Source organism: Corvus moneduloides, chromosome 6, assembly GCF_009650955.1.
Source record: "Corvus moneduloides isolate bCorMon1 chromosome 6, bCorMon1.pri, whole genome shotgun sequence".
Taxonomy (NCBI): Eukaryota; Metazoa; Chordata; class Aves; order Passeriformes; family Corvidae; genus Corvus; species Corvus moneduloides.
The window spans coordinates 61427372-61449894 of NC_045481.1; the positions used below are offsets into that span (position 1 = coordinate 61427372).

General features: G+C 45.9%; 1 protein-coding gene across 1 annotated transcript; it reads right to left on the minus strand.

Moving 5' to 3' along the window:
- Positions 1-16388: 16388 nt before the first annotated feature.
- On the minus strand, positions 16389-21827 carry FGF4 (fibroblast growth factor 4). The gene is made up of 3 exons (XM_032113612.1): positions 21524-21827; positions 20593-20696; positions 16389-18899 (listed from the first exon to the last, which is right to left on the minus strand). Exons 1-3 carry the CDS (start codon positions 21825-21827, stop codon positions 18723-18725), a joined length of 585 nt encoding a protein of 194 aa, XP_031969503.1. The 3' UTR covers positions 16389-18722.
- Positions 21828-22523: the final 696 nt, after the last annotated feature.

The following is a 22523-nucleotide window of genomic DNA, read 5'->3' on the forward strand; positions in this document are numbered from 1 at the left end:
CCGGTTCTTTCATGTCTGGAGGCACCAGGAAGATCCTTGCACGACCAGAGGCAGAGACCCCTCAGTTCCTGAAGTGAGTAGAGCAGACAGATATGCTGAGGATGGAAAAGTGGAGTTGATGGTGCCTCTTTCAAGACCTTCCCCTCTCCCTGTGTGCGGCACCGAGGTTTCAATCAATAGCAAAGGCTTCCTGAGACCTGTCTATTGCTCTTTATCAGAGGCCTCCAGCAGATAAAGCCTGTCACAAAACAGCTACTGATCGCTGCCACTGCGGCCTCACTCCAAGGAAGAGCTGCTGTTGCAAGGCGGGAGATGCCCTTTTTCCCATTCCCTGGACTAACAGGACACAGATTGTCACCGGTGCGGCTTGAACTCAGCCAGGCAGATGTTCCATTGACTGTACAATAGTGTAGAAGGAAGTAGCCAATACTAATGACATCGATAGCAACAGAACTGTGACTGAGCCCTGTGCAAACCCTTTCAATTCATGGCCCCAGTGGCAGTACCAGCACCCCATTCTCAAAAGAAAATAATCCCCACATTTATGGTTTTTTTCTCAAACGCACGCAGAGGCAGCAGTGGCAACCCTTTGCACAGCAAATAGCAGGTCTAAAACCCCACTGATTAATCATTCACCCCTCACTCCAACTCTGTGACTGACATTTCCTTTAGAGCTGTGATTTAAATTAATATTTCTAGTTTAGTCCTGCTAAGGCTTCATGAGAATGAAGGCTGCGTTTTGCCTCACATCTTTATGAGCACGCAAAATAAAAAGCAGCAATGCCGTGTTTTCCCTTCCTCACATAACAAGATGCACAAGGCGTGGATTTTGTAGCCCCCCCCCCCCGGCTGCACATTTATTCCTAGAGAGTCCTGCTCCCCTTACAGCTGTGGACACACATGGCTCCAGTTTTTCCAATTTCGGATCAATGAGCTGCCCAGGAACGAGCACGGAGTTGGCAGGTCCTCCGCATTCATCCGAATGAAATGAAAGGGAGCTCAGTTCTTGGCTCCAGTTTTCTGTCACTCCATTGTCATTCAACGAAACGGACCAAAGAGAAAAGCGATCAATCCATAAACTCGTGAAGCCTCAGTCTCCAGCTGTCATCAGCTTTGAGCCCCCTCCACTGATCTTATCTGTTGCAGAGTGATTGAAAGCAATTTGTTTTGGTTGAAAGTAATTTGTTTTGGAGAGTAATTAGATTATCTCTTGGGGGGCTTCCTACCTGGTGACCCAGTGTTTCTCCTTCGCTTGCTGCTCATTAACATCAATTACCATAGAGACGCTCTTCAAAGGAAGGCTTGCGCTGCCCAGGGTGGGGAACCTATTAAGAAATATGCTTCTCATTCCTGCTAGCAGATAATAAACCTTCTGGTGTCAAACAATTATTTGTGGGTCAGACACATATGATCCCGCTGGGACTTAAGTCTTCCATTTGCCAGCCCGTGTGAAATATTTAGCAATTAGGAAATGAGCTGGATCTCTCTATAACGGTGGATATTGAATAGAACAGGCTCAAGCATAGTGTCTGGGAACATTTCCTGGCACTGGATGAATATCCCACACTTGCAGAGGTACTGGGATGGCAAATAAAGTACATGTCTGTAGAGGAAAGTGCAGAGAGGCTCAAAAGGTCATACTCCGATTTTTGTCCTCAGAATAAACTCTTTTTAATTGAGACAATTTATATGGTTATGTAAATGACACAGCAGTGATAAGCATCGTCATAAAGCCAGTATCTATTTATTTTCTGCAATAATGTGAGTGCCAAGTGAGTGGTTGCCTGACTGGGACATTTACTGGTAGTGATTACATCATTACTACCGAGACAAAATAAAGAACCATAGTGGACCACTTTGGACCAGGTCTCTTTTCAGGCACAGCAAATCTGAGTAATAAATGGCCCTGGTCATGCCTTCATTTACCAATATTCAGTCCAAATTTTTCTCTTGTTGCATCTGATTTCTGTGCTGCTCAGGAAGTAGAAAAACATACCGAGGGAGCAGAAATTACCTCTAAAGGTAAAGTTTGCTTGTGTAGATGTTGTGTAGAGGTCCCAGAGTCACTGAAAGCCCCGGGCTGGCCCTGGGCAAGCAGGATGAGCTGGGCCTGACCGCGAGGAAGCTGGGGGAGAACCGTGGTGAAAATGTCCTTGTTCTGCAGCTCATGGTTACCTGCTCCATAGGGAGAGGAGTTTAAGTTGGGACAGCCTGAGTCATCATGGCAGGGAATCATCAGCAGTGCTTGCAGTCATCAAACCCCACCCTTTCGGGTGGTCCTGGTTCTCGAGGTTTAACTCCGCGCTACGAATGCTCTAAATGGCTTTTCTGAAGTGCTGCTAAGCGCTAACATCTGAAGTAAATAACTGCCCTTTTTTTTTCTTTTTTCATTTGTCTTGTTTGAGTAATTAGGTCATTATATCTGAAAGTGATTGTTTCATGCGTGCCAAGAGCGAATAATGAAGACCTTTGATGAATCCAGCGAGCAGCATGTAAATGTGGGGAAGGAATGCAGAGGCAAAGGAATGACCTTTCTGGAGCAGAGTTTCTCCCCGTGCCACCATTTTTATCCGCATTAAAGTCAGTTAATGCGTTTACTTTTTCCTGCTGTGTGTATTCTTCAGAGCTTCCTTTTCCTAATAAAATGCACATTGTCCAAAGGGTTTGCAATGTTCTTTAAATAGGCTACTGCGGGCTCGTGAGCCAGCCAGTGGCTGCTTGTCCAGAGTTAAATGTTTCCTCTTTCCACAGCTTTCACGGAGTGCCTAGAACGTAGGTATTTAATCAGATTGCATTTATGTAACGTTGATATTAGTGCTGAGCTATGAATGGTCTGTAGCCACCTCTCCAGACCCTAACCATGTAAATGAATGGAGATGAAAAAGTAAACTGATTTTATTATTCATTAAAGTGATGGTTAAAAAATAAAACACAAGGACCAAATATGGAAAATAAATAACCTTTTGTTTCTCAGGACTGATCCTCACAGGTAAGGGTGGATTGACTTATTCCAGTTAGCAGCTCATGTGAGTGACTGGGGGGTGTGACTCTGCAGCCCAGTGCAATGAGGCTTTTGTTTCTGTGCAGCAGAAAAAAGAAGGTCTGTTTTGGCAGACCTTTAAGCTTGAGTCAAAATAAATGGTTTGAGGGAAAAGGCTTCCCTCCTTGCTGAGCTTCAGTTTGCTGTTAGGAGTTAAGTGGCATCAGAGTGTGGGGACTGAATTCTCCTTGGAATAAACCAGGCCTGGATTTGTGCTCAGTGGGGTCCCCTGGCATGGTGTTAGCCCCCAGTGGCCACTAAGTCCATGGGATCAGGTTAGGCCTTACCTGAAGCAACTCTTTCTACCATGTCCAGTGTGGATGCTGGGTGCTTAGCACGCAGGAACAATTATGGGATAATTCAGGATATCCACACCATCTTCTGGTTTCTCGAATAAATACTTTTTTCCCCTGTGACAGACAGCAGGTGCAGTAATTCCAAGTCTAGCTCTTTGTTGCTATGATTCTGAAGCACAGGTCTAAGCAACAATGGGGGGGGATTATCACTGACTCCTTATTTACTTGTGGGAAAGCTAAAGATGCATCAATGCAAAGCAGGCTGCTAGGTAAAATCAAGACCAAAATGTGGATCAAATGAGGTGAAATCTGTGGCAAACCCCCTGAATTCCCTATGGGGAAAACTGCAGTTTTCCCAGCTAGAAAATTGAAAATTGCTCAAAGTTGTAACAGGGAGATGAGGCAGGCCACATATCTCAGAAATAATATAGACAGATACCCTGTTTACAGCTGGCTTACAGTTTAGAGTTGCTTCTGGGACTATAGAAGAGAGAAACAGAGTTTAAAGACTAAGCCTCCTTTCTGGAATGCAATACAGCAAGTAGGAGCTAATTCTGAAATGAATTTCTCAACCACAGAATCACAGGACAAGATACGTTCTTAATAGTTTTGTTAGACCTCATGTGGGTTTTGTTAAGGCTCCTGTGGGCCTTAAATCTCCTGTCTACAGAAACCCTCTGTCCCTTCTTAATTCTCTGCTAATGTAATGTAAGAAAGGAAGAGATAAAGTGACATAGAGGCACCCATTGATGTCTTTTTACCCACTGAATTACTGACCATAACAAATGTAATTGCCAAATCATTTTCTGTGCACGCTGTGGAGGAAATCATTTTCTGTGCAGCCTGTGGGTGGTTGATCGGGAACTCTTTAGAAGCAGAGCACAGAGCCATTTTAAACTGTGCAGGTTACTCAGCCAAGGCAGAAATGCCAGGGTGTGAATTAGGGATCCACTTGTCCAGAAGGGGAGGAAATATCATGTATGTGCACGTCCTAAACACTGAAATTTCAGCAGTTTTTCTCTTTGAGACAGGTAGAAGACCCAGACATAGGCTTGTATTAGAAAGCATCCACTGACTACTGTTTGAACAAGCAATCACAGGTTAATTAATTAGTCCAAGTAATCAAACTTCTGTGGGCAATTTACTAAGTCCCATTTGTTGCTGTCATGGCGCATCCAACTACCCTAAGAGGTGAATTCCTAAGCTCCAGAAAACAACATAACCAAATTACAAAATACCAAATGCAAGGAGTTTATCAGCTTGTGCTTCCCCTTATCCTGAGATTGCAACACCAGCCTTCTTCCAACATTTCCAATTCATGACCACAGCTTTTCCCACCATACCCTGCGGTGGCTTTGCTGGCTCTGCCTTTCCCCTCTTGATGCTGCTGGATAACCTTGGTGAATTCCCCACAGGAAGAGCAGGGCTGTAAGGGATCCTAGCAGAAGAAGATGAAACATCAGCACCCTCTTTTTTGGGCTGACATGAGGGTCCTGTACAATCTGGTTCATTAAAGGGATGTTGCAAGATGGTGATTACAGGGAAAGTTCAGCTGGTTTCCCTTTGAAATGCGAAAGGGTGGTGTTCAGGTAATGGATTTGAACACCAGTCCTTTTGATGTCTGCAGGCTTTGCACCTGCACATCTGGAGGCCTGGACACCTTGCTACGAACAGGCCTCTCAGCTCTGCCTCACAGCTGCCTCTACAAAAGGCCAGCAGGATGCACATCACTCACAAAGGCCGCCCTCCTTCCTTAGCTCGCCTCAAATTGTACGTTGTTACCTTGCTTTGGTGGTGGCTTCATTCATTTTCTCTTTACTCACCTTCAAAGAATAAGCAATCTGACCCCACAGATTTTGCTGTGTTGCTGTAGGGATGGCCAGGGTCCAGCGTTTGTTCTTGGAAGCCCATTCCAGCCTCACTGAGGAGCACAGGAAGGCTTGGCTGTGGTACCAAGTGCCCCCAGCCCACCATGAAAGAGCTGAGGGTTTCCTGGAAATCAAAGGAGATGTGCTGGGAGTCAGTTTGGACACAAATCTTACTAATTTCAGTCTCTCTACACCTGTACTTAATTACCTTTTACTTCTAGACTCAACATCAGGTGTAGAAAGAGTGACAGAACATCATTATCATTCAAAAACTGAAGAGCAAACCTCTTCGTGTCACAGCTCAAAAGCAGAATGCACGTTCTCCCCCAGAAATGGGAATGACCATCACTGCTTTGTGAAATACGCGGGGGAAAAAATACCATTGTGTTTGAGACACTGTTTGATTTAGAGAGTGGCCACGTCTTCCCAGGTAAATGCTGTGTTGCTCACAGCTGCCTGCTGCCAGCTCCCTGCCTCGCCGGGTTTGGGGCTTTACGGGGGCTGTGTTAAACATTCGAGCTCACTCCATAGGACATAATTTTCCAAATTCTCCATTTCCCTGCTTTCCAGTTGGGTCTTATGTTGAGCCATTTGATTTAGAGATTGGGTAAACCCAGAACCCTGGTGTTCAACATCCTTCAGATGTTTTGCTATAACTGGAAGAGTGTGTCTAGGAGATTTGCAAGGACCTAAGTTTGGCTGGAATGAGTCAGATGAAGATGAGTTTAGTGCAGGACCCTGTCAATTTGGTTGTAGTTGGCTACAGATAACTACAGAACGAGATAAAAAGGAACACAGAGGCATTCTTCAACCTTGGGCAATATTTTTTTAGAGGCACTTTTTGAAACAAATGTTGCAATAATTTTTTTTTTCCATTAGGGTTTCAAACAAGGTGCCCAGTGCTGATTACTTGCTGATTACTTACTGATTTCTTTTTTTTTTTTTTAATAGTCTTCTCTTGAGCCCTTTTGAAAACAGGCATCACATTTGCTCTCTTTCCTTCCTCTGATACTAAGCCTGGTGCAAGTAGTAAGTGTCACATTCCCGTCATCAGTTCAGTGAGTCCACATCTGAGCTCATCCAAACTCTGATACCCTTTGGTCAAGAGCACTGTGGTTAATTACCCCGTTGGATTTGCCCCAGGATAGAAAGAAAATGCAAAGGATGGACACTTAGACAATTAAAACATTATTAATATGGCAAAATGTGTAACAGCACTTCATCTGCTCATCTCTCTGTGGTACTCAGCGTGGTCTAGACCCTCCATCTAAATAAGACTTTTAGTACATTTTTTATCACATTGCTCACCCACTGCAACTTTTTTGTTTTTAAAATAAACACATAAATGAAAGAATCTCACATTTTGTCTTCTGATTTTTGAAACATAAAGAGCAGAAAAGCGCCATATCTTCAGACAGGTTTTCAAACTGCCAGTTCCCATCCAAGTGTGCCCGTCCTCCCTCCCCCTTCTCCATCCGAGGAACGACATTCCTGCAGGACTCCAGCTGAAGTGGCTTTGTTGTTTTCAGCATGCCCTGCCAGCTCGCAGCCCATGCCATGACACAGCATTCCTCCTCTTTGTTTGGGCTGTGCCACTTGGAGCTGACCTTTAGCAAAGTGGCATTAATGCCTCCCCGAGACAAGGGGCCTTGTTGAGTGCAGTCAGCTGAGGCTGCAAGTTTGAGGCACTGGTTGTGAGTGGGGTGTGGAGCCATGAATCCCAAAAGGAGTTTCCCCCCTCCTTTGGGGGTGTAGGGCTTGTTTTGCCATGGGTCTGGCCTTGGGCAGGGGTTGCACCTTTGAGGCAGCCAGAGAGAGCACAACCATCCCTCCTTGGAGATGAGGGACTGTCTTTTACCTTGGCATTTTTAGGGGACAGGCGGTGTGGGGAAGACTTTTCCCATCTCTGTGCAGATGCTCACCCTCTACCCATGAGAGGCTAGCACAGGTTTTTTGTGTCTGAAATGGGATGAACAGGGGGACACAGATGGGATGGGTGTATTTCCTTACCAGCATCTGATTTAGGGCTTGACTTCACTGAAGGCAGTAGAAGAATCCCTCCTCACTTCAGTAAACCTGAATCAGGGCTGCAATATAAAGCGTTCTGCAACTTAAAAAAGTATTAAAGCCTAAGAGTATGTTTGTTAATCAATCAGTGCTGATACATCTTTAAATTAGCAGCAAATGCTCTTTTAAAGCCATCACAGGGAAAAGTTTTCACAGCAAACCATCCTCTCTGCCGAAGGAGGCAGCTTTTGCTTATAGAGGCGTGTAGGTGTTAGCTGGAAAGGAGAGCTAAATAGTAAATGTTTGCTTTCTACTTAGCGAATGTCTGTCATAGCCCTGCTAAGTAGCCAGAAACAAATTATGTGTGAAACTCAGCATCCCTCTCCCTCTTTCTCTCCTGTGATTGATATTTGCTTATGCAGCCCAAGTCCTTAATTTAATTAACAGGAATATGCTTATTTTACAAATTATAACCTTGTAATCTCCTTAGCAGGAAAAAAAAGAGTGTTTTTTACCACAGGCTATTCTTTGTTGCACATCATCTTATTACCAACATTGTTGTGGCCTTCTGTTTCTTAAAAGAAACCCAAAACTATATTAGACTTTCTGATTATTTCCACTAAGTTCCAAGTGGATTTTATTTGCAGACATTTTATGGGAAAGCCACAGAAATCTCCTGAGGCTGTGTGTCACTAAACAGGCTTCTAGAGTAGCTCAATTTTTTAAGTGCTTGTGTCAAATATAAAATGAATCAGCACTGACTGGTTTTAACATTTTCTTTAACAGAATTATTGGGTGGATTTGCTCCTGGTGTCACCATTTTGAACAAAATTGTGAACTGTGAACTTCAGTGAAATTTCACAGATCCCCATGAAAGGTAAAAAGGGGATAGGTGTTGATAGGTAGCAGAGGTATTTTTAAGTGGGTGTATGTATGTTTACATCTACAGACATATTCACAGAGCTGTGGCTCTTGTGCTTTTGTGATCCTGTATGAAGAACCTGTGCTGGATCTGCCTTGAACATGGATTTATGCTTGCCAGTTCATTCACTCTTCCCTTTTATCAAGGAATATATCCTTCAGTGCACTCCCACCACCAACACAAAGAAATATTTTTATCGATGGTCACATGCCAAGGTAATTCTGTTAACACAGCACCCTGTGCAGGTGAGTGCCCACTGTCCCTGGCAAACCTGCAAAGGGGACAGCATGTTTGATGCTCCTACTATTAGAATCAGAACAAATTGGTTAGGCAGGTGCATGTTTGCTTACATATTTTTCTTAATTAACTGCTGGAGAGTGCAAACAATGAATAAATGCAAATTTGTACCGTGTCATCTTCCAGAAATTGAATGGAAAGAAACTCAGATTTGTGTCACGAGGAGCAGGGAATGGGGTAATTTTCAATCTGCAGCTCTGACACCCACAGCTTTTGATTGAATGTATATCTGGTCCCTATTTCTGCATCTGCTCACCTTTCTGTTAGAGTCAGAAGGTGATTACAGCAGAGTATTTCCATGACTGTTAAACTCTAATTGAGTTTGGCCATTCAGTGACTGCACTGGTAGCCTTATTTATTTGCTGTCAAAATTAACCAGAGGAGCATGACTTATTTAAAAACTGAGCTTTAAACTAATAATGTAGCACCTGCTTCCAAGCACATGCCTTCCCTCATTCTGTGAGGTCACTACTTCACTCTCACCTGACTGGCAAGCACAGAATACCTGGAGACCCTTTCTACACCAGCTCCACCTGAACAGGTGTTCAGTGGTTTTTCAGCCTTTATTCACAAACCACTTTGAATACTTCTTTCCTGTTCTTCATTTTGCTGCATACCTGTGACTAAGAGTAAGCTGAGGCTTACAGGGTCCAAATTAAATTCTAATGATACGTGTAATTATTTTATTAGAGTCACCCAGGTTGCACAGGAGGACTTTGTTTAGAAGGCTGGCAATTGCAGTCCTATTTCTAATGTGAACATTGTCATTACGGTATTTATTTGATAATAAAAAGTGTAAAAGCCCAAGACTGAAATGAAATGTCTGGATTTTTAACCTCAGGGAATATTTTGATAGACTTTCATCACATTAACCTTTGTGCCTGTATTTACTCCTTTAATCTATATTTTGGACTAAGATATATTCTAAAATGATAACATTTACTGAATAAGCTCTAATCTAGTACACCCTGAGGAATAATCACGTGAGATCATCTTATTCCATGAAGTCACATTCTTTCCTATTTACTAACCATTAATCCAAAATACCAACTCCATGAGTTATTTGCCAATGGTATTTTATGGCTACAATACCCATTATGTAATTTAAATTGTGTATCTCTGTTTATGTGTATATTTAAATGAACCAAATAAATAGCAGGAATTAATTTAAAACAAATCACTGCCTTGGATGTGACCAGTATTTCTAGGGATTTGCAGAAGATGCTAAATATCTGACCCTCAAGGTCAAAGACTTTCAGTTTAGCTTACTCTGTGATTTCTTGGGCTTCCATTTATACATCTGACTTCAGCAGCAATCAAATTCTTTCGAACACAATCACTATCAATCCCCATTGAACACAAAGCCACATGAGATGGCCATCTATATAGATATCTTTCTGATGAAAGCACACTTTGCTGTGATTATTCCATCAGGGCATGGGACAATCACAGCTATATTTATAACTTACACAGCTCCATAAACACTGAAGTGCTTTTCCTTGGCCACCCTAAGTGTGCTAAAAAACCCTGTGCTGAAATGCCCATGCTGGGATTGCTAGAACAGATACAACCCAGTGAATCACATCTGATAGCTTATCAGGGAGCACAAACAACCTGGTTTTTATGCTTTTCTGGCTCGTAAGCAGATGCTCGGCGTTCTAATTCTCCTTCCATCAGGGTTTGTGACTGGTACACCTTGCTCTTCAGAGGCATGTGTGGAACTCCTCACAGGCTGAGCTTGGCTGTGACTGGCTGAAAACGTCTTTGGTCACCTCTGCAGCCCTGAGACGTGGGGAGAAAAACTGCAAAGGACTGAGGGAAAGGAGATACATGGGTCAAAATGAAATACAGTCATTCAAGTCAGAAGCTCTGTGCTAAACTGAAAAGGAGAATTTAACGCAGAAGATGAAAACTAGGGCCAGATACTGACCAGAGCACTTAGAAAGAGTTTAAAATTTAAAAGGGTAGATTCAGACTAAGTACGAGGAGGAGCTTTTTTGAAATGAAGGTGGTGAAACACTGGCCCAGGTTGCCCAGAGAGGCTGTGGATGCCCCATTCCTGGAAAATCTCAAGGTCAGGTTCAACAGGGCCTTGAGGAACGTGATCTTGTTGAAGATGTCCCTGCGCATCGGAGTAGATGACCTCTAAAGGTTCCTTCTGACCCAGACCATCCCGTGGTTCTGTGTTTCTGTGAAAATAAACCCACCCTGACAAGAACATAGCAGGCAGTCCATGCACATTAACATCTGCAGGAGCAAGTCTGACTCACGGGGTTGGATGCAGGTATGAGTCGCTCCCACGTTGGCAGAGTTTGCATCACTGCTCGCCTGACCCGTGCCAGCAGGCAAGTCCAGGCCCATGCTTGGGTAAAGCTTAGGTGTCTTTGACCTTGAGTGTCTTTGGCCTCAGCATGGTGCATAAGTTCTCCAGAATAAAATCTAACAAAAGCGTTCAAGGAGTAGAAAATGTGGGAGAGAAATGGAGGGCGATCGGAGAGAACACAACTGAAAAACCTCAGGAAAGGTGGTAGAAAGTCAAAAGAGGACTATGTAAATGTGTCAAAACAGGATGTGGAAGAAGGAAGAGTGTTGGCTTGGATGGGGGATGGTTCTGGGCATAATGCGAGGAGGAAGCCAGGCATAGGCAGGGCCTCTGGGGAAAAGCAGTGCCAGCCACCCTGCCCTGGCAGAGGAAGGTCAAAACCCAGGCGAAAAGCAACCGAGGTAATCTTCCCTCGGGGCTGTGGAAAAGCTGTAATAAATTGCCGCTAAAGTTATGGCTGTTGGCAAGTTCCTGCCCAGGTTCCTGGAGCAAGCACCGCAGGAGACTCGGGGTCATGGCACAGGAGTAACCCTGGGCTGCAGTGCCCGTGCCCGGGGAGATCAGCCCTTATCTCAGGGCTCATTGACGGAAAGGCACCGACAGAAAGGCGCTCTGGCTCCAGAGCAGGAGCGCACAGGGGAGATAGGGAGCTAACTGCCCGGGTTAATGTGTAACTCCTCGTGGCTGAGCTCCTGCTCCCAGCAGCGGCGGGCTGCCTCGGAGAGGGATTTGGGATGGAAGGCGAGCACTGAGGAGCTGTTACACGCCCTTTCCCAGAAAGGGGAAAGGTTTGGAGCACAGTGGTCTCCCTCCCTCCCTGCAGGAAGAAGAGGAGAGGGGTTTCCAGGCCCGGCAGAACAGTGGTACTCACTCTTGGTAGAGGAGCAGAGTCTTTCCTGGCTGCTGGGGCTGCCCTGCCACGGGGCCAGCAGGAGCTTGCAGTGGGAAAGGGCCATTATAATGCTGGGTTTTAGTGGTGATGGTGGGCATGGGGAGGCACTGGAGCAACCTTGGCTTGCTGATGAAGGAGCTCTGAGATGGGCATCCATCCCACTGCGCTGCTCAGCCACGAACCAGCCTGGGTCAATCCCCACCCTGGACAGGGATCAGAGTGGGGATCCAGTTACCATGTGGCCAAGAGAAACAGTTCATAAAATGTTTGTCCACCAAAAGCTCCAAAATGCTCCTCATGGGTGAGCCCTCAAGCTTGCCAAGCAGCCATCAGTCAGAGGTGCATGGCTGGACATTCCTTCTCATCTTCTCTAAGGAGATCCCCCACAAGGTTGGGGCCTCTCCCGTCTCTCAGGGATGCTCGTCCCGCAGGTGGTGCTTCTCATCTCTTTCCTCTCACAGGCACCCTTCCCCTCGGTGACATCCAACAGCTGTATTGGCCCCAGCCAGCACTACAAACACCTTCCTTGAAGCCACTGGAAGCAAACAGATGTGGCTGCAGAGATAATGAAAAAGTATGTAAATAGTAGCTCCCCAGAAACTACCGAGTTTTACCAAGTGGCTTTGACACTTGCCAAATACCTTTAAGCTGATAAAGATCTGATTTGTACTTCAGAGGTAACCTGATTAGCAACCAGTTTGAATCTGGAATATGTTAATTGGTACAAACATCACTAAATCACTTTCTTTAACCTATATGGAGCAGTGTGAATGAACGATAGTGACACAGCCTGGGGAGCCATAGAGGATGAGCACTCCTGTATCTACCCACAGTAAAATAGTATAATTAGAAATAAAAGGTAATTGCATGTACACACACAGAATGACACTAGAAGTTACCCGAGGTCAATCCAGCACTCAGAATTTAGGAAAAACTCGATTAAACCTGCTTTGAAACTAAAATCTGGTCATGCACTACCTTTTTTTTGTCAGGAGTCCTGCCTCTTTCAGTGCCCAGTACAGGGGCTGTTCAATAAATGAGCACCCATTCCTCATTTTGTTTTGTTCAGCCCTAAGCTGACTGACCTCATGCTCTAGCAAGCCCCGAATCTTCACGTCTCACAAATTTTAAAATTTTACTATATTAATGAATGTATTTGGAAGACTATTTATGACAGCTTGGAAACAAGGAGCTAAAGGAATAGGGATATTAGTGTCCAAAAGTTGAATTAATGTAAACTGCCCAGGTTCAAACCTTCCTGGCATGATTTTTTCCTAGTGCTTGTCATTATCAATTGTTTATACCCACCACACAGCCGCCATTGAGTTGAGTTTTGGGTGCTCACCATCTCCATCACACTTCATGGAGTCTGATTGGGCATTCAGGAAGGACGGGCTGGATTTTGCTGTTGCTCACCTTGGAGAAGAGATGGCTCCAGGGAGACCTTAGAACCCCTTCAGGTACCTAAAGGGGGTCTGGAAGAGGTGGAGAGGGACTTTGGGCAAGGGTACAATGTGGTTGGACAAGGGGTATGGCTTTAAATTGAAAGAGGGCACAGTTAGATGGGATATTGGGAAGAAATTCTTCCCTGTGAGGGTGAGGAGGCCCTGGCACAGAGTGCCCAGAGAAGCTGTGGCTGCCCCATCCCTGGGAGTGTCCAAGGCCGGGTTGGATGTGGCTTGGAGCAAACTGGGATAGTGGAAGGTGTCCCTGCCCATGAGAGGGTGCTGGACTGGATGGTGTTTAGAAGGACAAAATCACAGAAAGCTTTGGGTTGGAAGGGACCTTAAAGCCCATCTGATCCCACCCCCTGCCATGGGCAGGGACACCTTCCATTACCCCAGGTTGCTCCAAGTCCCATCCAACATGGCCTTGAAATTTATGATGAAGACTCTGATGTAAGCTAGCGGCGTTGTTTTACATTAAGTGATTGTTTGCCTGAAGCGACTGGCAGCAGACATTTCTTGGATGGTATTTTTAAGTAATCAAACTTTTAAACCAAATGGTTCAGGGAAATATTTCTTGTCTGAAGTCTGGAAATCATGACTCATGTGCAGGGAACAGAAATTGTGCTGTGTCCCTCTTTTGCATGCTGTATTTCCTGATAGCAGCTTGGCATTACAATTTTGCACTGTGCCACCCATTTTTAGATTATTTAGTACAAGAAGAACTGGGGTGGTTTTGTTTTGGTGGGGTTGTTTTTTTGTTTGGGTTTTTTTTTTTTTTTTTTTTTGCTTTTTGCTTTTTTTTAGCTTCAGACTGGCTTTTCCGCATTAAAAATCTGTTCTCATCTGTTCCTGGCAAGCAACAGAGCTTTGTGTCATATAAAGGGAGCTGCAGCGTTTCAGGGAATTCCTTTTAACTTTCTCGCTGCGGTGCTCGCTAGTCGTTATCAAAAGCCTCCTCAGCCCTTAGCAGAGTGCCTTTAATTGGCCACTTGCACGGTCAGTTCACAGGCTGCGGTGGAAACCAAGTGGTGAAGTGTGAACAAGCGACTCTGGCACCATAAACTTGGTGACCTGCTCTGAAAAACCTGCGGCTATTTATATACAAGGCAGTGTTTTGTCATGCTGATTTTTGTTAGCGCAGATTAGATACAGACAACTTGGGAGATGTCACGGGTGAGTCACAAAATGCTAAGCGGGGCTGGGGAAAACAGGCAAGGCTGCAAACGAGGGATGGGGCAAGCAAGGGCACGGTGTAGGGCCAGGCTGGCACGCTCCCCTTCTGGTTATCCCACAGGCTGGATCATCCCTGGGTGGAGGGAAATCTGCCTGGTTTACAGAACCCATCCTCAGGAAAGGTTTTTGGTGGTTCTGTGCAGATAAACATTCGGTAGATGGCAGGAACATTGGCCGTGGCAATGCTCTCAGTGGTCTCAGAAATGTTGCAACCCATGATGTACCAGTGCCTTCTTTTGGAGGGTTGAAGTTGATTTTTACCTTTAATGCATTTATTTTACTGCCTCAATAGGTAATGTGAGGAAAGCTCATCCCTGGAAGTGTTCAAGGCCAGGTTGGATGCAGCTTTGAGCTGCCTGGTCTAGTGGAACGTGTCCCTGCCCATGGCAGGGGGGTGGAACGAGGTGGCTTTTAAGACCCCTTCCAAACCAAACCATTCCATGGTTCTGTGATTCTATGGTTCTATGATTCCATGATTCCATGATTCCGTGATTCTATGAAAGCTGGCTTAGCAGTGAAGCAAAAAATGGGTGATGCCAGAGGAGGAAAATTTCTCCAGAGCCCTCTGTGACGTCTCAAGCTGCTCCAGATGTGGTGGCCCTTATATTTTTCTGTGGGTAGGACACATGTGCAGCACCAGTACTCCAGGCCCTATGAACCTTCAAAGCTACTACTCTGAATCTCACCTTCCTAACAGCCAAGCCTTAGGATTTACCTCCAATCTTAAAATTGTAATTGATAAAATTCATCCCCAAGGCTGAAGAAATTTTTTATCCCCGGCAACAACATTTTGCTATAATTTTGGCAGTGATAAATTTGTGATTGTTCTTTTTAGAACATGGTAAACAAAAAAGTTAATGATGAGAAATTATTATGTCTGCCTGCCTATTTATTCTGGCTCTATTCATAGCAGCGTTAAATACGCTGCAGCTATACTTGTGCAGTTATAAAAACTCCACCTGTGCCACGTATTTATAGAGCCTGCACAGCTTTAGAGAGAAATCACCCTTGTTCAGAGCGAGGGCACTGGGCATTCCCAGCTCATCCATCGCCCTCCCCTTTCTAGGAACAGAAAAAGAGCATCACTCAGGGGAAAATGAAGTGGAGAAGTCTGTATGGTGGAGTCTGGATTTCTGTTTTGTGTGGCCCTTACTGAGCTGGACAAACTCCCCTTGTTGTCAGGGTGTGGAAAATCAAACCTGAATGTTGTCCTTCCCATTATGAAACCTTTCCTAATCCTAGGAAAAGGGTAAAACTGAAAGCACGGAAATGGGACATAATGTGTGTGCGTGTGTGCAAGTGCACCCATGTGAGTGTGTATAAATAAAAGTTGTTTAAGAAAGAATCACAGGGTCATTAGGGTTGAAAAAGACCTCCAAGATCATCAGGCCCAACCTTTGACCAGACACCACCATGTCCCCTAAATCATATCACAAAGTGCCACATCTACTCATTTTTTGGACACTGTCAGGGACAGTGACTCCACTGCTTCCTTGGGAGCTTTGATCACTCTTGCAGTGAAGAAATGTTTCCTAATCTTGCCATATGATGTCACACAGCCCTTCAGATTTCTATACATGTGGACTGAGTATGAACACGAATTGTAGAAAGATCCTATCCCAAACCAAACGGGTTTCTTGCATCGGTGTTGTCACACTTCACAGGGAGAGCAGCCAGCCCTCACTGGAGCCCAAACCAGGTGATCAGGCTTGTTTGTAACATTAACAACGAGCAACATAAACCTTGCAGCTGATTTGTGCCTCTGACCATTAATTTTGGGTGCTGCTGCTGTTAATAACCAGGGAAACAACGCAAGTGAGAGCAGCAGCGTGTGGCAGATGCAAGAGTGTGTATCTGTTACTGAGCTTGGAGCTGGGCTTTCCTGGACAACGTCCAGCTTTGGCAGGGGGAACTTTAGCTGAGTAAGAAATCCAGGCTGTCAGTCCTGGAGTAGCTGGCAAAGGTGCAAAGGCTTTGGGAAAGTGAAATAGCTTTTTTTTTTTTCCCATGCAGGATGCATTGCATTATAAAGAGTTAAAAATCAGTACCAGGGTGTCAGGCATTGTAAACGTTCATCATTTATTATGCATTTAAGTGTGCACAGCACATACACCACAGTCTTGAACAGCACCTGTATAAAACTACAGACAGATTCTGGTAAATGGTGACAGCTCATACCATGTAACGTTGTTATGAAGGTTGCATCACAATATTTAAAAGTTACAACAACTACCTCTGAACATATCTCGTGTGAGGCCGTTGGTTGTGGATTTAATGAAGTGAAGAGTGGCAAAGAAGAACCATTCCCAGAGAGAACCTTTGTGGTCTGATTTTGCTATCTGAAATCTGGAACAAAATCATCTGTTGTCAGAGGTAGTGATGATAAATACACAATGATTACTCACGTACAGAAAACATAGAAAGTACAGAAAATTCCCAGTTTTACAGAAAAAAAAAAACAACTTAAGAATCCTTAGGCATGATATTTCCTTTTCCTTAATTATTTTTGCTATGAGGGCAGCTGCCTTAAGGTCTGGTCTTGGTCTGCTCTGATCTTGCTGAACTTTGGTGAGTAGAGTTTTTCTTCAAGGTCGTGTGTAAGTAGAGGATACAGGCAGGTCTATACCATTACAAAGGAACAAAGGCTTTTGTGCAGGAATGTAAAGAGGAAAAGATAAAAAGCTGAACTCGAAGAATTGTGTGTAGCCAGAAATAATTAGTTTAGATTGGAAGATGATCTGTAAATGTCCTCTAACATTGTGGTTAGTCCTGGTTCCCACTTAACATATTGATGCCCCAAAGATGAAGTATCTTTTAAATAAAACATAAAAAGAAAAGAAAGAAAGGAAAAAAATGAAAGGGACCAAAAAAAAAAAAAAAAGATGCATGAATCTCTTTAGTGATTCCCCCATAATCAAACCTATCTTTTCCTTCATCACGTTAGAGACATGAGTTACACTTGCAAAATATATAAGGAGAAATATAGGGTTACTTGATGACGATATAGTACTGCAGCCTGACAGCTGCCTGCAAATATTTTCACCATGATTACCCTTACTAAAAGTAAACCACTGGGTAAAGATAGCTCAAACGTGACAAGGCTCAAATAGGATGCAACCAACTCTATCCTGAATACTTCTGGCTACATATGGAGAAAAAGAGAGATTTGGGATTATGATTGTTCCCCCAGGCCCCCTCCAGAACTTTAAGCCCAAGCAGGAAAGTGGGTACCTTCCTCCCATGCAGAATTTGTTACGAGACTGGCTTTGAGAGTAAGTGAGGTAGAAATTAATCAACTTCGTCAGGGAATGAGACAGAAAAAAAAGCAGCATATTTCTCCTTCCAAATACTGCAGCAAAAATAATAAATAGTACAAACCAACCTCAATTCCTCATCATCAATCTAAATTCTTTCTGTGGAGCTTGTGTTTGCTACAAACCAGCAAGCGCTTTTGCCTTGTAGAAAACTCAGGAGTGTTATAGAGCTCCCCACACTTTGAAAAATGAATGTAGTCTCCAAATCTGAAAGGGAATTTGATTTGAGCGAAGTGGAGCTGGCTCATGGCAGCGTGTTCCACAGTGCGTTTGCTGGGGGAGGGACACACACGTTCTTTTTTAGCCTCATGCCAAGCAATTGTGCCAAATAAAATGAAGGGCCACAGTTTGTCTAAAGAGAAAACGCCAGCCCCAGCCCTGCTGAGCCGACAGAGGTGGTTCGGCCTCTCTGAGGAGATGGGCTGCAGGGAGGTTCAAAGTTCAGCGCTGGCAGATCTAAAAACAGATTTGCGGGGTAGCTGTGCAGCACCGCGCTCCCCGAGCCGGGTAAACCGATCCCATTGCAGCGAAATAGCAAAGGGGATCAGGCATTGTGTGTGGCTCCACGCTGGCATCCCACCCAGGCACCTCCTGCTCCCGGGCCCGGAGCTGCGCTGGGAGTCACCGGCGGCGTGGAAAACGCGCAGGGGAGGGCAAAGCCGCCATAAAAACCAACCAACCAACCACTTGTACAACAACAAACACCGAACAACACACAAACAGTGCAAAAGGTTGGAAGAGAGGAATTGGATGTCACCTGGCTTAGGACACGGAGTAGCAGCACACCTGTGATAACTCAGAACTGAATTAAATAAACCACGAAGCAGAAGACTTCTACTGTTGCACCGTGAAATGAAAGACCTTGGGTTGGAGGTTTGCTTTGTTTTCAGAAATTTAAAAAAAAACCAAAAGAAGTAACTATAAATAAATTTTGTGACAATATATACAGATTTAAATAATTAACTTAAATATCTTGCACCTACTCTTGCATAAAACTCTCCAGTAAAAGTGCACCATGTTTCTTTTCCCCAAAGGTGTTCTGCGTCTTCCCCTGTGCTGAGGTAGGTCTGAAGGGAGATGTCTCAGATTCTAGGAAGAAAATGTGTCACTGTCATTGTGGGAGATACTTTATTGCCTTTCTTTGTTCTTCCATTTTTGCTCAGGGCTATGTACATCCCGGGATAAATCCTGGATTCGTAAGCATTGTAGTTGTTTGGCAGGAGAATCTCTTTGAATTTGCACTCGTCATTGAAATGGGCCTGAAATGAAAAGGAAAGAATGAGAGGGAAGGAATTTTAAACATCAGGTGTGGGAAGAGTCTTGCTACCAGGTGTAGAAGGTGTGTTGTGGGCAAAGGTGCAGGTGAGTCCCCCCCACTTAGCAATCTTTTGAAGTGGCCTCTGAAGCTTCAAACAGGGCTCAGGAGCCGGAGGAGCATTAGGGATGCTGTGCCCAGGCCAGGCACATACACCCAAAGGTGGGAAGGACACCATGGGAGGGACGGGGCCACATTCAGAGAGCTGAGGTGGGCAAGGCCCAAGCCCAGTTCTGTGGTCCTGCTCATCAAATTGCTCCTGCTTGTCCTGCCAGAAATAAATTGCCTGAGAGGCTTCAGAAAAGTTGGAATACTGGCACTTTCTCATGTTGCTTGAGGAGAAAGAGACATTTTAAAGCCACTCATCATGGACAGTATTTTCTGCTCCTTTAGATTTAAAATCAAAGGAAGGGTTTGGATAACTTGGGTTAATGGATCAGGACAACAGATCTGACAGCAGGCAACCTTTCAGGGCTGTGGTTTCATTTGCAAGTACGTACAAAGAGGGACAGGTCTTGCAAGTGCCTTATCTGGAAAGGAACAAAGGAACTCATCTCTTATTGCTGGGCAAAAACCCCGGGGTTTGTAAGAGAGGTCTCAGCCTGCCAAGCTGAACACTGCACCAGGGATTATTTTACCCAGGACACCAAGGCAGCAGCATCCCTAAGAAAGGATGCATTTTGGTGACTGCTTCTGCCTGGCTTTTATATACGTCAAAATCCTCTGTAACAGGACCAATGCCCCAGAAAATAATTCTGGATTCTTCGTGCCTTCATGTGAAAATGCCCCAGTTAACTCTGACATTGTTTGGCTCTTCCTCAGCCCAAGTTTCTTCAGAGGGCACTTGGGGAACATGACATAGAAAATTCATGGATGAGGAAGGTGAGCCCGGAACATGAGTTTAAAACTATGCTGGTCACAGTCACTTACACAGAGCTGAACTCAAAAGCAGGAGGACAACTCAACAAGGGCAAAGATAGACCCTGTTACTGTCCACCTCAAGTATATTTTACAAGATGTCTCCATCTTTTCTGAAGATCCCAGGTAAAAGAAGGTCTGTATTGTCTCCTAATAGATCTTCCTTCTCATAAACAGAAGTTCAGACCCCAAGGATGCTGAACTGCCATGGGAACGGGCTCTCTGTCCAAGAGCATTAACAAAGAGTGATCGATGGGTCACTGATCCATCACACCACAAAGGGTCACTTGTGGGGGCCTGGCTGATCACAAGTTCAAGTGCCCTCTGAGAGATGGAGTGAGTGGCTGCCACACCTGCCTAAGGCTGCTTGTACTTAGATATAAGAAATACATGGACTAAGCATAGCTTGAGGTCTTGCCAAATAGATGACTGCTCTGTGCTCTATGAGGCAGGCGAGATGTGCAGCCATGGCTGGGTGACCGCAGTTTTTATGCGAGAACCAAGGAAATGTAATGCAAAAGAGAGGGTTTCACTTCAAAACTCAGTAAGCAGTGTAACTGGGCAGCACAGCTTCTGCTGGCAAGGCAGCAAGGGCTGCTCTGTGCTGCCCGACCCAGGAGGGGCAAGGATGGAGCTTGGGCAGCGTTTAGCACCGTGCACACATCTCACCCCAGCTGACCACGGTCCCCTCCCCAGGCACTCACTCAGTGGCTACTTACAGATCCATAGAGTTTGCCTTTGCTATTCATGGCCACGAAGAGTCCACTTCTGACACCAAATATGCTCACCACGCCTCTTTCCACGGGAGAAATTTCCAGCAGACCTACAGAGGAGGCACAGGAATCAGGGGGACAAAAGGGTGTGCCCTGGACTGTGTGGTGACAGTGCTGTGCTCACCCACAGGCTCCCATCCCCAGTGTGCATCCCCACATCCCAGTACTGCTGTGGGTGGCCGCAGAACCCCAGGCTCGTGCTCCACGTGCTGCCCTATGCCCCATGCTGGGACTTCTCTTCTTTTAGCTAAGTATCTATTTTTATTTTGCCCCCAGGCATCCTCTTGTGTAGACAAGGTTAAAATAAGCCAGAGTGTGCTTAGGGCAAATGAAACATTTGTCATCATGCAGCTTATATCCCTACTCCCGGATCTTATTGTTTCAGTTGGATATCAGAGTCATGGGGCCACGGGGTTAAGTCCCCAGCAGATGCTTTTCAAGTTTGGGGGAGAGCTGGGCTCACCCCAGCCCCTACTCAGAGTGGGCGGCCCACGGCACTGCGGCTCCTCCAGATGTTGAGGCAATCCCGACACCTGATGCCTGACGGCGGCAGGGGGACAACACGGCGCTGAACAGCGCCGACGAGCCCCTCCGGCACTCCCGACGAGCTGCTCCGGAGCGCCCGATGGGCTCCGTCGCCGCCCCGCTACCCCGGGCGCCCGCCGCTCTCGGAGGAGCCAAGGGGCGCAGCCCCGCGGTGCTGCGGGCGGCCGGACTTTTTAGGGAAGCTCGAGGTCTGCCATGCACCCATCCTCCTTTCGGGACATGCCACTCTCGGGGCAGGTGAGTCGCTCCGCTCCCGCAGAACTGCCCTCCGGCGGTCCCGCGGGCGCTGAGCGTCTCACCTGCCCCGCCGCGCGGGTTGTCGCCTGCTTACTGTATCGATTCTCGCTGTGAATCCCATCGATGCGGCCGTCGGGCAGGACCTGGATGTGGAAGCCGATGCCCACATTGCAGTAGAGGCGCCGCAGGCGTTTGATGCCCAGGAGGTAGTCGCCGTCGCGGGCGGCATCGCGGCGCTCAGCCGGGAGGCGAGCGACGGAGCGGGCGAAAAGAGCCGCGTCCCAGCGGCGCTGGCGGGGTCCGGCGGGGAGGCGACCCGGGGGCGACCGGCCACGCACCGCCCCTGGCCACAGCAGCCCCAGGAGCAGCGCCGGCAGCAGCGCCGCGGGGAGAGGCATCCCGGCTTTAGGGGCGGGTAGCCACGGGCCGGCCGCCGGTCGCTCCGAAAATACGCTCGCCCCCCAGCTCCCACTTTATACTGAGGTCAAAGAAGGGGAGGAAAAAAAGAAAACCAACAAAAAGCCAAAGAGAGGGAAAAAAAAAAAAAAAAGGAAAAAAAAAAGAAAACCAAAAAGCGAAGCGGAGAGGGAGAGAGGGAGGGAGCTTAGTGCTCAGTCCCCCGTGGATCTGCGGTTTCCCTGGGCTGGCTGCATGGAGAGGAAATCCCGGGAGCAAGAGCTTCTGAACTTGATCTCAACTCCAGGAGTCTTGTCTGAAGTGCTGATCTTCTTCTATAGCTGCTCAGCCATAGCGCTTTAGCCCTAGCCACGATATTTATATATCCATGTGCGTTGGTACCTATTACATCACCACCTACTGCTGTCTGCTGCAGCCCTCCGGTTTAGCTGAAAGTCAAATTATCACCCCTAGATGCTTAACAGCTCTGAAGCGTCTTGAAGGGACAGGGTGAGCAGCACTGGTGCTAAACAAGAAGGACAGAACAAACTTTTAAAAAGAAAAGGTCATATTTTACGTTAATCACAGCAACTTTTCTCTTTCTTTCTTTCTTTCTTTCTTTCTTTCTTTCTTTCTTTCTTTCTTTCTTTCTTTCTTTCTTTCTTTCTTTCTCTCTTTCTTTCTCTCTTTCTTTCTCT